General features: G+C 32.2%; 1 protein-coding gene across 1 annotated transcript in view; it reads right to left on the bottom strand.

The window, feature by feature from the left end:
- PCDH15 (protocadherin related 15) overlaps positions 1-15,966 on the bottom strand; it is a 782,416-nt gene that overhangs the window by 59,643 nt on the left and 706,807 nt on the right. Inside the window, exon 28 of the mRNA XM_045842279.1 lies at positions 6,406-6,621. Coding sequence (XP_045698235.1) covers positions 6,406-6,621 — 216 coding nt within the window. The remainder of the gene's footprint in view (positions 1-6,405; positions 6,622-15,966) is intronic.

Here is a 15,966-nt window from a genome sequence, read left to right as displayed (position 1 = left end):
GCTTATTTACAGGAATGCAGTCAATTCAGGTGTTAGGAACCTATTTGGAAGCAAAAATTGTGTCTGGCAGTTATAGTAACTCTATTATTTGCCTTTTAAGGACAGTCAGTCATTTCTCAGAAGGATAACTTACTTATTCAAAAGGAATTTTTAATTTGTTAATGAGCTTAGGGGCTAAATTCTGTCTAAATCAACAGAATAAGTTAAGATTTAAGATCCTCTATCATATATATAATAATCTCAGAGTTTACCTAAAAGATTTTCTGTTTTAATAACCTTTGAAAGCTTACTTTTGTATTTTTAAGATATAAAAATAACATATTTCTAATTTGGATAAAACAATAAAGTCTTACTGTATTTAACTCCAAAAGTAGTTGCCTTAGACTGCTAGAAGTTACATTTAAAATTTTAAATTTTTTAAAAGTATTAGTATACAATTTATGTAGAATTGGTACACATTTTTGCTTATGCAAATGAAGAAGAAGCTATTACAGTTTAAATTTTGATTTTTCAAAGAAATCCTACATCCCTGAATTTTGTTTTCTTCTATAGTCTATAGCCAAGATATTTGAAATTCTAGATACTATTTATATTACTTATCCCACTATAGCCTCTATTCAAATAATTCCAGAAATTCATATCAGTTTATTGTACCAAACCTTAAATATTCTTCTTATAAAATTACTTAATCTCATTCTCTGGGTATTGTTTACTAATGAAAGATTTTTAAGTAAATATTCTTATCACTGTGGGAGTCAAACTTTGTTTCTATGTATGGTAAAAAAAATGAAAAAGAGAAATAATGTGGAGAGCAGGACCAATAAAATGACATTAGTCCGATCACAATACCATAAAGTATATAAAACAAAGTGGAGTCACACACATCAACCAAAATGGCTGCCAGTCTGCCATGACACTTTGGTTCAAGAGGGAAACTACCTAAGTCAGAGGGACACGTCTGGCAAGGAGACACACTTAAGATATCTGCACATGTGATTAGAACAGATGTGTTTGCAGAGTGAAACCACCCACAGATAGGCTCCTGGGGAAATTCCTCACTTGCATTAGGGGTGCCAAGGCATTTATCAAAAGACCCACAATGAGCTCCACACACCAGAGTGCTGCACCATGCCATACTGATTTCCCTTGGCATTGGCTATCAGAAGCTTTGCTCTGCTGGACTGAGGACTTCGTCTGCCCTACTGCCCAACTGGCTCTAGAGATCCTTCCTTGCAAGATGCTGACAACCCCATTGGCCACCGTGTTGTCTCCTGGACCTGCAGACTGAGACTCTGGGACTCAAGTTTGTTATCCCCCATTGGTTGCTCTGTGTGTGTGTGATATTTCTCTTAAATTGTTAGAGTGTGAAAGGATATTAATGTATGTTGATGTTCTACTTTGAGTAAACCTGCACTTAATAAAAGCTGAGTGAATAGTGTAGTTACTGTGTGTGACTTTGGTCCATTCCTTGGTGCTGGGTTGCTCAGCAGGCAGCAAGCCAAACACTTGCCTTGCTGACTTGTAGGAAAGTCTGCCACAAAAATACACTTGTGACAAGTAACATTTGTGGAGCACAGATTTGTAAAACAAGATTGTCAATTTACGTATTTTACTCTCTTTTAATTCTTCATCATAAACATTTTATCTTTCTTTTTTCTTCCATTTGTTCCCATATAACTTAGACAGTATTGTTCAATAGAAATATAATTTGAGCCACAAATACATACCAGATATATAATTTTAAATTTTCTGGTACCCCAAATAAAAAAGACAAAAAGTAAAATTAATTCAATAATACATTTAACCCTGTATATTCACTATGTTATCATTGCAACATGTAGTCAACATTTTTTATGCTGACTTTGAAATCCAGTGTGTATTGTATACTTATCATACATCTTAATGCAATCTAGCCACATTTCAAGTGCTCAGTAGCTACATATGACAAATAGCTAACAAACTGGACCCTCAAGAGGCCCTCTAGAGCTCTAGAGCCCTTCATCATTTCTTTTATGGACTGGTCATTGTCTCTCTTAAATGGTTTCTAGTGCAATCTCACTTTGAAAAGTAAGAGGTATTTTAAGAGCCTTGTGAGGTGAATGTGTATTCTTTGATACTACACCATGGTACAACATTTGGAGGAGCATTCTAGGCAGAGTCACTGCAAAATCTCTAAGAGCATGTCTGCCTGTTTGAAGAAAATCAACTTGGCCAATATTATTGGATTTGAGTGAATTAGAGGGAGAAGAATAGAAGATGAGGCTGTTGGATGCCAAATTATGGAGGGCCTCATAGTCTTATATAATGACTTGAAAAATTCCTTGAGTAAATTAGTATGATATTAGAATGTTTTGAGCTAGGAAATCACAGGACCTGGATTACATTAAAATCACAGGCTGTTATATTAAAACCAGACTTTAGTGAAGCAAGAGTAGGAACACAAGGGCAAATAATGAGCTTATACAATGATATAGGTAAAATATGATGGTGGTTTCCACTAAGTTGTAACAGTAGAAATGTTGAAAAACTGTGCAGTTTATATATATATATATATATATATATATATATATATATATATATATATGTATGTATATGTGTGTGTGTATTATATTATATATATTATATTATATTGTATTGTATTATATTATATATATTATATTATATTATATATTATATATATTTACATATATAATATATATTATACCTATATAGTAACAAAAATTATTTACTAAGGGATTTGAATGTGTGGTTTAGAATTAAAAGGAATCAAAAAATTTTGGGCCTAGGGAACTCAAAGATGATTTAGTCATTAAGTGAAGCTAGTAAGGCTATACATGAAAGAAATGTGATAAGGAAGGGGAGTTCAGTTTGGGAAACATTAAATAGATATCTTCATTAGATATTCACATGCAACTGATACATGCACAAATAGATATATGAATCCACTATTTAGAAATGAGCTTTGGGGTGAAGATATAAATTTAACGTTTCAGTATATAGATAATATTTTAAAGTTATGGTACTGAATGAGTTTATTGAATCAATGAGTACAAACATAAAAAAGAATTAAAGTCTGAGCCCTAAGAAACATCAATACTAAAAGGTCAGGAGAAGAAACTGAACCAACAAAAGAACTAAGAACGAATAAATAGTGGGGTAAGAGATGACCAATAGAGAAAAATGGCTTCCAAGCCTAGTAAAGGTAAGCAGTCAAGTGCTACTGAAGGTTCAAATAAGAATACTGAAATTACTAGGCTGTTTAGTAACAAGAAGCAATTGATGTTGACTTAATAAGTTTAAATAAGTGTTAGAAGTCACATTATGATTAGAGAGAGCTTTAAAGTGATTAAATGGTGAAAAACTGGTCAACTGTGATAATCGATGGCTTTTCTTGAAAAAGGAATAGAATAGAGTGGCAGCTAGAAGGAGATATGGGTAAAAATATTTTATATTATTTTCGAACATAAAAAAACATAAAAGCATGATCATGCATGGTTATGGGAATAATCAAACAAAGGAAGGGAGACTGATAATAATGATATATGTAAGCAATGGGAGAGCTGTTGAAACAGTGTTCTGGAGCTGGCGAGTGGGATTTGGATCTGTTGCATAGGTGGAGGTAATGACTCCAGATAAATGCATAGAGAATTCATCTAAAAAATAGGAAATAAGGCAAAGGATGTCAGTGTAAATCCTGATAGGTAGGTAGATAGTGACAGGAACTGTAGAAGTATCCTTCTAAATGCCTTAATTTTATCTTTCAATGCAATATGTTGCCAATTAATTAAGCAATTAATTAGTGAGGTTGAGGAGATGTTGAAGACTGTAAGAGACACATTCTTTTAGGAGAGGAGGAGTGCAAATGAACCAGGAAATATGTGGTCACTGGACAATATAAGAAGTCACTTGGGGGATTTCATCACTAATTTAAAGCAAGACTAATTATACAATTGCATATGTTTTGCAGATATATTAAGCATAGGAGAAAGGAGAAAGTTGCAATTAACTAGAGTTATGGTTTTGCTAAGTGAGTATGATGTTGGAAGAAATGGCAAAGGAGTTGAATGTCTATGTGATTGAGTGCTTGTAATAATTGTTAATGCACTACAAAACTGGTAAGCAGGAAAGAGAACATGGGGTTAGAGGAAGGGTAAAAATATAGCAGGCTAAACAAATTAAAGGCCCAAAGAGAACAAATGAGTGCTGGAGCTAGCTGAAAGCATTCAATATTACTGTCAAAGAGTGGGAGGTTTGGAATGGAGTTTATAGAGGGGTTGCAGTAATTGGTAATGGCTAAAATAACTCTGGTCATTAAGTGGTTGTAATAGTGTGGACAGTAAAGCCATTAGAGGAAAGGCATTGAAGGAAATAGTGAGCTCAGGATACTGGAAGAGTCAGCTCTGCATATAGCAAAATTGTCAAAAATTAGGATAGGGGAATTAGTAACTCAAGAGCTATCCTCACTGAAATATGTTTGGAATTGACCAAAGATTTGGGTGATCACAGCAATGTTGTGAGGCAGTGAGTGAGGGACAGAGTCAGATTTTGAGAATCAAGAATGGATTCTTAGGATGGAGGAAACATCTACAAGTAGCAATGCAGTACACTGAGAATCTTACTTTGCCAGTAGTATTATTAAGACTGTGAGAAACAAATGAAGAACAGAACACAAGAACCATTATTTTGGAAGGCAGAAGTAGCATCCTCACAGGAGAACCAGATTTATATCAAGCAAGAAGGTTTTATCTAAATTGAAAATCTTATCTTTGCTCACCCTTACTAAAAATTTACAATATAAATGATTTCTTGTTGCTTTTAGGCAAAAGTTCTGATAATTTTAATAATAATTTTACAGCTTTTACATGGATCACCTACTTCAATCTTCAGCCCTGTCTCTTATTCTTTTTCCTTCTCTCAATCTTCCAAATTGAGTAAGTATCTATCAGCTACTCAGACCCACCATCATTTTCTTCCTTCTTGGTTTTGGTGCATTGTTGTCCCTCTGCATAAAAGTTTTATTTCTCTTTATATCTCCTTTTTCTTGACATAAAGGATTTCAGATCTTACAAGTAGCATTTGCTGGGATTTATATTTATAAATAGTGATGTGTAAATATAGACAATTATGATTTTTTTGAATTTAATTCTTCTTAGTATATTTTGGATAATTTTAAAGGTATACTTCATAATTTCCACACAAGAGTTTATAGAGGTCAAATACAAATCCCATAAACTTCACATTGCTTATGTGCATGTATATAACATATATAACCTATATAGTTACATTTATTTTTATAATATTTTAATTATACCTTAATTATACTTATCTTTTAGCCTTAAAATACCACAATGTGCATACCTTAAATAACCAAAAGAGAAATAACATTATTTTCCATAATGTTTACAGGTATTAATTTGATTAAAAATCTATGTCAACCTTAGTAACTTCTATGTCAAAAACTCTTGGATTAGATTGGCCTTTGTTTATTCTATGCAGCTTTATTGTTATAAATGAAAATGTTCTGGCCCATGCAATCATGGTGATTGGTCTTCACCATTATCTCAAAACAAAATATCATTGATGTCTGCATATATATTAAGGTTAAACTTCTCCAGGGAACTAAATGATGAAAACCATAAAAAATGAAAGTTTAATAAGATGTAAAGAACAAATGAAAATTATACTTGATTCTATTTTTTAAGTGATAATATTTCCAATAATAATTATTCTTATAATTTTTACCAGATTCATCACAGAAATGTCCAAATAATGATAGAGATTCCATGGAATATATGCACTGGTGTTCAATATTTTGAATAAATGTTAGTAGCAAATTGCTCTTGGGAATAATTTACCACTGAGCTTATGAAGAAAAAGATAAGTGATATTATTGACTGAAGTCAAATATAACAGTCACAGATCATTAACGCCATCAATGGGACTTTTGGTAAAACAAATAAACATCCATTGGAACATGAACTTGCTCCAAACTATTTCCTTTTGTTTTCTTAATTACAGAAGGCCTAAATGTAATTTAAATAATAATACAAATTACTTTAATTTCTACAGCTTATCTCTATAAAGCATTTTAAAATTTGAAGTAGTTCCAGCTTAATATATACCAAAAATAAGATCTACAGACCAAAAAGAAATCCAATGCTAATGACATTGTTGTCACAATCATATATAAAACATGGGACATATTTCTCAAATGTCAAAAAATCAGCAACTTATATGTATATATTTTATATCCTAAACTATAGCTATCAACAATCCAGATGAAAATTAATCATATTTGTATTTTAGAAAGCCTATTTCAAATAAATTTAAAAGTTCTATCAGTTGAAAAATCTGACTCCAGTCTAGTACGGCATGTACCCCTTACATGAAGATTTATTTACTTACAAGTACATCTGCTTTGCCGCTTAGTCCCTTCCCATAGTCGTCAGTTGCGATGACTTGAAATTTGAAGTAGGACCTCCTCATATTATGGAAGAGCATAGCAGTTTTGATAAGCCCTGAATATGTATCGATTACAAATCCTTCTTTTTCTTCTTTGATTGGTGGGATTATAAGTCTATACGCCATGGCACTATAATTGCCAGTATCTTTATCAGTAGCCTAAGAGGGGAAAAAAAAACACAGGTTATAAATGATCAGAAAAAAAAATGACCCTCATTGAAGGGCTTATTTCTGTATGTAAGACCAATGTTCCTTCTGTAATAATAATACAAAAAATAGAAAAGCCCTCCTCAAAATTTATTTTTCTGGATGTTTTAGGTAGACTTGTAGACTTTATGCCCACAGTATTGAATGGTTATCATTAAAATAATAACTACTGAACTGTGAGTAAAATGATATAGACACTAACAGAGTTCACTCGATGGATCAAGTGTTTTGATTGTATGACAGATGGGTTCAGCTCTGGGCTATAATCCAAATTGGCTTAAGGAAAGGATTCATTGTTTAACCATTTTCTTGTGTAAAGGCATACATGTTTTTGTGTTTTTTTTTTTATCTAACCCATTTCCTAAAAGGGCAACAATAAAAAAAAAGGCAGTAAAATATCTCTAATGACAGTAAAGCAAACTGAAATCCAGAACATTCAACCAGTAAAACCAGAGACACATAAATATTCTAATTAGTAAACACCATATAACAATTAGAGAGGGTTACAATACTAACCCAAGTTCTTCTTTTCATTATTCCCTACCCTAATTAACCAGATTTGTTCCTGGTAGTAGTCACTTACAGACTACAGGTTACAGTTTCTTAACATTTAGAATATTTAAAAGGTAAATAGTTGCTTAGAACATGTTATATGTTTGTGTGTGTTTAAAATTAAGTTGCACACATACATAAATTTCTACTTCAGGGAGATTTTTCACAAGGACAATCTGAGAATTGTCTTATGGTGAAATATTTGGAAGTAAAATGATTGACAGAGTCTTAGTGAATCTATGCCAAGCTATGTATATCCTATTCATGATACTAAATATGTAATCTTTATGTTTTTATTATTATTTATTATTTGGTTATTCTTAGTTTAACCAATGATATGATTAAATATCACACATTAAGTACTTATGATTTGCCATCACAATGCTAAGAATTCTACAAAAATATTATTATTTAATAAATTTGCTGAGAAACATATTATTGTATTAACAATATATTAGTGTTGTCCAATGAAAGTTTCTGAAAATGTCTTATGCTCCGTCTAACACAGTAGCCACTGAATGCATATGACTATTGAATATTTGAAATGAGGCTAATATGACTAAGGAATTGAAATTTAATTTGGTTTAATTTTAATTAAATTTATATAGCCAAAGCCTGCATAGTAAGTAGTGAAGTTGGGATAAAAATAATGACAATAATAGTAAACAATATAAATGTGTATTAAGGCACAGCATAGTCTGACTCCCTAGCTTTAAATTTGATATATGTGTTTAACCAGTAAAACATTTCAGGAAAACTCTATTCACCTGTTAGTCAAGGTAATTTAAACAATCTAGATATTTCACTTAAGAATAAAATATTTCTTGAATTTTCTAAGAAGCTAAAATTCGCAACTTTAGAATAGGACAAGCTCTAACTGCCAGCTCATTGCTTGAGATGATCGGTATGGATTACATAAAGGCACAGCTTAGTTTTGGCATTAGAGAAATGTTAATTAGATTTCAACATAAGATCATATTATTACTTAACAGGAAAAAAGAACAAAGAAAAGAACATATTTTTTCATCTTTCAACCCCAGAGATGTTATTCATTTAACAAAGCATAGCATAAGAACTAAAGAGTTCTAAAGTTAAAATCAGAGTTTGAATCAAGTAACCAAAAGCATTTCTTTACATACTATGAGCAAATTGGGGACTAATGCCAACCCAATTAAAGACTTAGTTGAATATTATCCTTTAACTGACATTTCCCCCAAAATAAATTTTTTACTGATAATGCAAACATACTAAAATATAACAGACATGCAAAAAGTACAAATCTTAAGTACTCAGCTCAAAAATTGTTTGCAAAATATACACATCCACAAGACTTGCATCAAGAAATGAAACATTGCCTTGGCTGCATAGCTCAGTTGGTTAGAACATCAAAATTGTGAATTCAGTCATGGGTCAGGGAATGTACAAGGAGCAACCAATGAATGCATAAAGAAGTGAAACAACAGGTTGATGTCTCTCTCTCCCCTTTTCTGTCCCTCTCTCTCTGACATTGATAAATAACATTTTTAAAAAAGAAATAAAACATTATCAGCATTTCAGAATATTCTTCCCGACCTTCTAGTTTCCCCAGGAAAACACTATCATGATTTATAACACCATCGACTGGTTATGCCTAATGTTTAACTTTATTTTAAGGGGATCATAATATATGTTCTGTTTTCTGTTTGACTTCTTTTACTCAATTTTGTGTTGTGTTATTCTAAATGTTTATATATTTTTATGTTTAGTAAATTATTTTTTTTAAACTGAGTTATTGTTGAGACATTGGTTCACAAAACCACATAGGTTTCAAGCATACAACTCAACAAAACATCTGTACACTGCATTGTCTGCCCATAGCCCAAAGCAGTCTGTTTCTGTCCCCATTTATCTCCACTTTGCCCCCCCACTCCCTTTTTGTCTGGCTATCACCACTCTGTTGTCTGTGTCTATGTTTTATATTTGTGTGTGTATATATAGTTTTTTGCTTAATCCCTTCACCTTCTTTCATCCAGTCCCCCAAGCTCTCTCCCTTATGACAGCAGTCAGTCTGTTCCATGTATCCATGCCTCTGGTTATATTTTGTCAGCTTATTTTGTTCTTTAGATTCTACATATAAGTGCATTTACATTTTATAATATACCCTGTAACACAACAATCACACTTAGAAAAGAAAAGGTTGTTGCAATATAATCATTGTGATTGTCTTGTACATTAAGCTTGTTTGCAAAGTTCTTGCTGATTAACTTCAATTACAATGAAAAAAAGCAATTTTAATTTACCGTATTGCTAATTTATTGAATTATGATAACCACAAAATCATGATATTTTATCTTAATGGCTAAGGTGCTTTTAAAACATACTTTCCCTGAAATAAATAATTGCTTAATACAGAGTTTGGATATGGAATTAATTATAACTCAGAAATACCTATTTCTTCTATTATTTTTTCACAGTACATTTGTAGCAAACTGTGAAAATGAGATATATGATTTTTCAAACAAAAGCATGCTTCCTGGATCTTTTTTTTCACAAAAAACATAAAACTCTATCATCAGTATGTTGTCAGTAATGTTAGTAGTAACAACACCTGGGACTTCCTCTTCTTAAATCAATTTAATCACCAACCTACTACTAGGTAACTAAAAAATGATGGAAGAAATTAAATAATCAGGCAGACTAACATTTCTCTGAGTCCATGGTCTGAGTTCAACTGTGCCTTTGTTTTTGAAAATTTTTTGCTGTGTGTTCTCTCACTCCAAAAATTTTCCCTTTTCTTCAAAGCACATATTTTTTCAAAGCCTCCTTTAGAGATTAGGAAACTGCAATTTACATTAAAATTAAGAATATCAGTGTGAAAAAGCTCCACTTTTCATCCTATAACTTTTAAAATATCTATATCTGCACTTATAGTCTTTCTTTAAATGTCACAGAAATAAGCTGACTCTTCTCTCCCACTGAAGGCACTTATTCCTTGACCTAATCTCTCACATTTATTCTTCATTTAATGCTTCATCAGCTCTATTTATCTCTGTACTTTTAACCTTTACCTCAACAGCATATTAGACATCTATCTCTTTCTTACTAAAATAAAACTAAACTCTTCTGTTATTCTATACTCACTTCTGAAACTCTCTCCATAATTGCCATATCTATTTTCACAGTTTAGTTCCTCAGAAAATTTTTTCTACAATCATTGCTTCCAATTTCTTACTTCACAATCAGCCTTGAACTATCACTAGAATTCTGCCTCTATCATGTCATTGAATCTGTTAAAGTAAAAGACTGAGATTGGCTTTGTCTCAGATCAACTATCAGCCCAGGGCTCCTTAAACCATAATGGCCATTTGCATTATTTGTGTAATGTTACTGCTGATGCTGCAAATGAACATTTATTGAACATTTATAATTTTCCAGATGTTATGCAAATTCCTTATATACATTAACTAATGACACTGAGTATTTTTTATTGAATATATTTTATTATTATTACATAAGTGAAGAAGTGGAGGCACAGATTTATTGGTGTAAGTGAACTTAAAAATTTAATTTATGAGGTATTGAATGGCTCAGACAATAGGAACCAAGACCAAAGGACCACTTATGGAAATGAGTCCAGTGAGACCTCCATACCCAGAACACTGTACTCTCATGATGAGGGTGAATGAGAGCTGATGTCTCACTTCTAGCCACCACTGCCACAGCCACCCCAATACAAGCCCTCCTTAGAGTTTTTATCCTTTATGAACACAGTATTAATTTTCTCAAGGAGAAACCATAATATTCTCAATTTATAGATTTAGTGGTTATGAATTTTGCCTAAAGGATCAAAAATCCACAACTGAGAATTTGAGAAAAGTGATCTTTGATTGATAATGGCCTAGCCTTCTCTATTAGAAGTACTTTTTTTCAAAAAAGCTACTTACAACCTATAACTGAAATACTTCTAATAAATAAGTTCCAGAAAGTTGAAATTTCAGAATAAAGTAATTTCCAAAGTGAACAAGAAACAAAATATCATGAAAAATATTCTGTGGAGATAATAAAAGCTGTCATATCCATAAGGCTTTAGAACTTTGAATACATAGACACAAACTATAAAACAAATATGTTCACTTACTTTTAATAAATTACAGAGAACTTAAAATATGAATAAATAATGAGAAAAGTTGAACACAAATAAAAAGCATTTTCTAGAAATGAAAAATATAACTGAAACTTAAAAGTCAGAAATGAAGTTGTTTGCAGATTAGGCAGGGCTGATGAGAGAGTTAGTGAACTGAATGATAGACTAAAAGAAATGATCCAGAAAGATTCACAGAGTGACAAAGATAAAAAAAGTAAGTTTTAGACAGAATTTAAAGTGATACATTTTAGCAAACATCTAATTCAAGTTCAAAAAGAGAGAAGAATGGAAGGTAATTGTCCAAAACTGATATAAGATAGCTACCCACAAAGACGTAAGCCCAATAAACTACAAACAGGATAAATAACAAGTAACCCACTCCTAGAACACACACATTACGTATAGGCGACCAAACATCCCCTACCTCCAGCCCAAAAGGGGAGTCTTAGAATTACTAGACTGACAGTTGACTTCTTAACAGCAACATTAGATGACAGAACTAAGGAAATTACATCTTCAAAGTGCAGAAAGTACCTGTTCACTTAGAATTCTACACCTAATGAAAATTTATTGCAAAAATAAAAATGAACAGTTCTTTTTTTTAGAAAATCACTGAAAGAATCTGGCATAAAAGATGCACATGAAAAGTTCTAAATTGTGTAGCTTGAAGTGAAAGAAATATGTAGATGGAAGGTCTAAGATTAAGGAAAAAATGGAAAAACAGAAAATATTAAATGTGTGAATAACTGTATAAGCATGAATCCTACAATACAATAATTATATAATTGTGTGTGGTTAAAAAATAAAGCAAAATAGCCTGGCTGGCATAGCTCAGTGCATTGATCACGGGCTGGGAACCAAAGTGTCCCATGTTCGATTCCCAGCCAGGGTACATGCCTGGGTTGCAGGCCATAACTCCCAGCAACCACACATTGAAGTTTCTCTGTCTCTCTCTATCTCCCTCCCTTCCCTCTCTAAAAATAAATAAATAAAGTCTTTAAAAAAAATAAAGCAAAACATTTCACAACAGTAATATTTAAATTAGAAAGAGAATGACTGAGCCCTGGCTGGCATAGCTCGGTGGATTGAGCTTGGGCTGAGAACCAAAGTGTCGCAGGTTCGATTCCCAGTCAGGGCACATGCCTGAGTTGCATGCAGGCCACGGCCCCCAGGAACCGCACATTGATGTTTCTCTCTCTCTCTCTTTCTCCCTCCCTTCCCTCTCTAAAAATAAATGAATAAAAAATCTTAAAAAAAAGAAAAAAACTACTTTAAAAAAAAGAAAGAAAGAAAGAGAATGACTGGTGTTAAATGTTCTAAATCTCTAATATTCAGGATGTAGGAGACTAATATATTTAGGTACTCATTAGGTTAAAATTTCTAAGGTAACTCATATTTAATAAAATAGAGTATATAACTGCTCTGATACTCTAAGAATACACTGGGTTAAAAATTCACCTGAAAGAAAATTTAAAAGCAAACAAGAAATATGGAAAAAAAGGACAAAAGAAAATTAAATAAAATACTAGGGGATAAAATCTATTATATCTGTAATTACATAAAATGTAATTCAATCTTCCAAATGAGGTTAATCACACTGGGTGGAATACCCCCTACTTTACTGTATAATGTATCATTCCTAAAAGAAGAAATGTGATTGAAAGATAAGTCAAATTCATCTATGTTTTAATTTAGAACTCATTATTTCTGGGTAGAATTTCACCTTACTATTTTTTTCTTTTGGTGGGGGTAAAGTGGGAAGAGAACTAATACTCAATATTTCAAAATTTTAACAATATTAGAAGTTAGACCTGATATATTCTGATTGTCTAAGAAGAATCAATATGAAAGAAAACTATTTTCCTAAAATGTCAGTTAGCTTATACATAAAAAAAGCAAAGCAGTCACTTGATATTTTTAAAACCATATTATTATGAATATTATGTGCATTGATTCCTTAAAAAACTGTAGAAAATTTGTAGAGATATTTTGTGAAAGGAAGAAATTAAAATAATAAATCTATTTCACTACTTTTTAGATAGTAAAAGGGTATGTCTAACAAGCTTGGTTAAATTAATGCCTAAAATTTAAAACTGACACATAATGAAAACTTTAAGTGAATTAAATTTTCTAAAAACTCAATGTCATTTCATTTATTCTATCACCTCCTTTATAATAAAAAACTCACAGTGGGAGGGGAAGGAAAGTGAATATTTATGAAACAATAATTGAAACTGTCAGTGTTTGTACTGTAAGCCAAAAAGCAATCCTCTGAATGTTAAACCACCGAGATATCTGGGGGTCCATTGTTACAACACATGAATTCCTTCCCATCCTAAGAATAACACCAGATGTTCCCTGGAATCCAATGATGAATAGAAGTTTTAATTTTTATAGCCAATAAATTATTTACTTGAAAAAAATCATAATGGGTTCCTGACAGTCATTATAATCGGACTGACCATGACAGATTTGATTCATTGACTTCTGTGAGTTTCTCTTCATGGGCAAATCAGGAAAGTTACATATAGAGTTGTTTTTTTTTAAAAAAGGAAAGTCAGAAATGAATATCATAATTATACTTGGTGTAATAATATTTTTAAATGAAGGCTAAGACACAGGAAACCACTAACACAATTCTAAGTCCTCATCTGGAAATTTGAATGTACACAGGTGCCCAACATTAAGAGAAAATCACCAAATAATTGCCTGTATCATACAGGGAAGAAGGTGAGCCTATTAATTTCTAACAGCCTTAATAACTGTTACCCTCTGTTGAATAAATTAATACTATGGATGCAGACATATTAGTGGAATAATTAGTGATGTACTAAGAACTTCCAATGCCCATTAAAGTCCAATAATGGTAACGTGAGCTTCTCAATTAGCTCCCATTTTAACACTTACCAGGACTAAAGGCTCACTTTTCCTGGAAATACACATAGTGAAAGTATTTTAGAATGTGGGGGAGAAAATACTCAAATCTCACATTTTCGCTGATTAATGTATATATGTCAAGCTATGCTTGCAAGAGGCAAAAAGAACAGAGCTTTTGCTTCTTAAACTACTTTAACTGATTCTTGTGTTTTTAGAAACTACAAAGAAAGCCTCATTTTAAAACCCTTACAGGCAATATGTCCAATATATTATAAAATACAAATAAGGAAAATGTCAGGGACATTAATCTCTACATAAGACAATCGAAGATTGCAAAAACAAAAAAAGAGAGGAAAGAAACAATGTAAATAAGAAAGGAACTGGGGAACATTATACTAAGTAAAATGAGTGAGGCAGTGAAAGAGAAATACCATGTGATCTCACCTGTAAGTGGAACCTAATCAACAAAACAAACAAATGAACAAAATAGAAACAGAGACTTGGAAATAAAGAACAAACTCATAGTGACCAGAGAGGAGGCGGGAAGGGAATAACAGAGGAAAGAAGGGGAGGGTCAAGCAAAGAAACATGAATAGAGGACTCCAGGGCACAGACGATGGGGGGAGACTGACTGTAGGAGTGGGGGAGGCATGGGGTTAGAGAGAGCGATGTGGGAAAAGGCAGACAACAAACTGAAAAACAATTTAAAAAATGTTCCTTGTCTGCTGGCCAAACAATGTTCACCTGAACTATACTATGGCACACACACATTTGCTCTCTCTTTCTCTAAAATACATATAATATTGAATAAAGCAATCAATCCTCAGCTTAAATGACTACTATTCTGAAGGATCCCCTGAATCCCCTAAGGAATGCTGCTTCCACAGCATATTTTTAGTGGCACATTTTACATTTTTTTGCTATAGCATTTACCTTGGCATATTACAATATTTATGTATCTCCATTACACATAAAATATGTCTTTTTTCTTTCTTTCTTTTTTTTACTGTAGTATCATGCTCAGTAAGTGGTCAATTTATGTTCGGCTTAAATGTCAGTGGAAGAAATATTAGAGATGAATATTTAGAAGTGACAGGTATAAGATCAAATCTACCACTAATTAACTATATGAGCCTGGGTAAATAATCCTCTAGGGCTCAGTTCTTCATCTGCAAAATGAGAAAAATAGGACATGCTGAATGGGGTGGCTGGGAATAATCACTGAGGTGTAAAATGCAGTGCTTGGAGCAAAATAAGCAATCAAGATTATTGTTGTGACTATACTGTTGCCTTCTTCATGAGTATTTTGTAGCTGTCTAATCTCTTCCATTTTTATCACATGTTGCACATTTAAAGACACATTGCTTTCTACCTTTTGTACTTGATTGTAAATTCATTGGGAAGCAGGACTATTTTCTAATTCATCTTTGTGTTTCATAATCCTCAGTGTCCACTGTCTGCATGTGAAATGTAGCTAGTAAATATTTATTGAAACAACCAATCTGCCACCAAGAATGTATATTTATTGATGCATTTTAATGAATCTATATTTTTTACTGATAGCAAAACGAAAGTATCTAAATAGGGAATTTTTTATTATATTACTGTAATAAGATGTTTATCAGAGATTAAAAATATTACTTGTGAAAGTGCTGGAATAGCTAAGAATAAAAATCTAGCTATTATGTATACTACGTATAACAAAGACTGCACAGGTTATAATTAACATGTATTTTAGAATTATA

Source organism: Phyllostomus hastatus, unplaced genomic scaffold (genome assembly GCF_019186645.2).
Source record: "Phyllostomus hastatus isolate PE091 unplaced genomic scaffold, TTU_PhHast_1.1 phas_contig_38, whole genome shotgun sequence".
NCBI lineage: Eukaryota > Metazoa > Chordata > Mammalia > Chiroptera > Phyllostomidae > Phyllostomus > Phyllostomus hastatus.
Note: the sequence above shows the minus strand (reverse complement) of the source record. Positions and strands in the feature narration are given on the sequence as shown.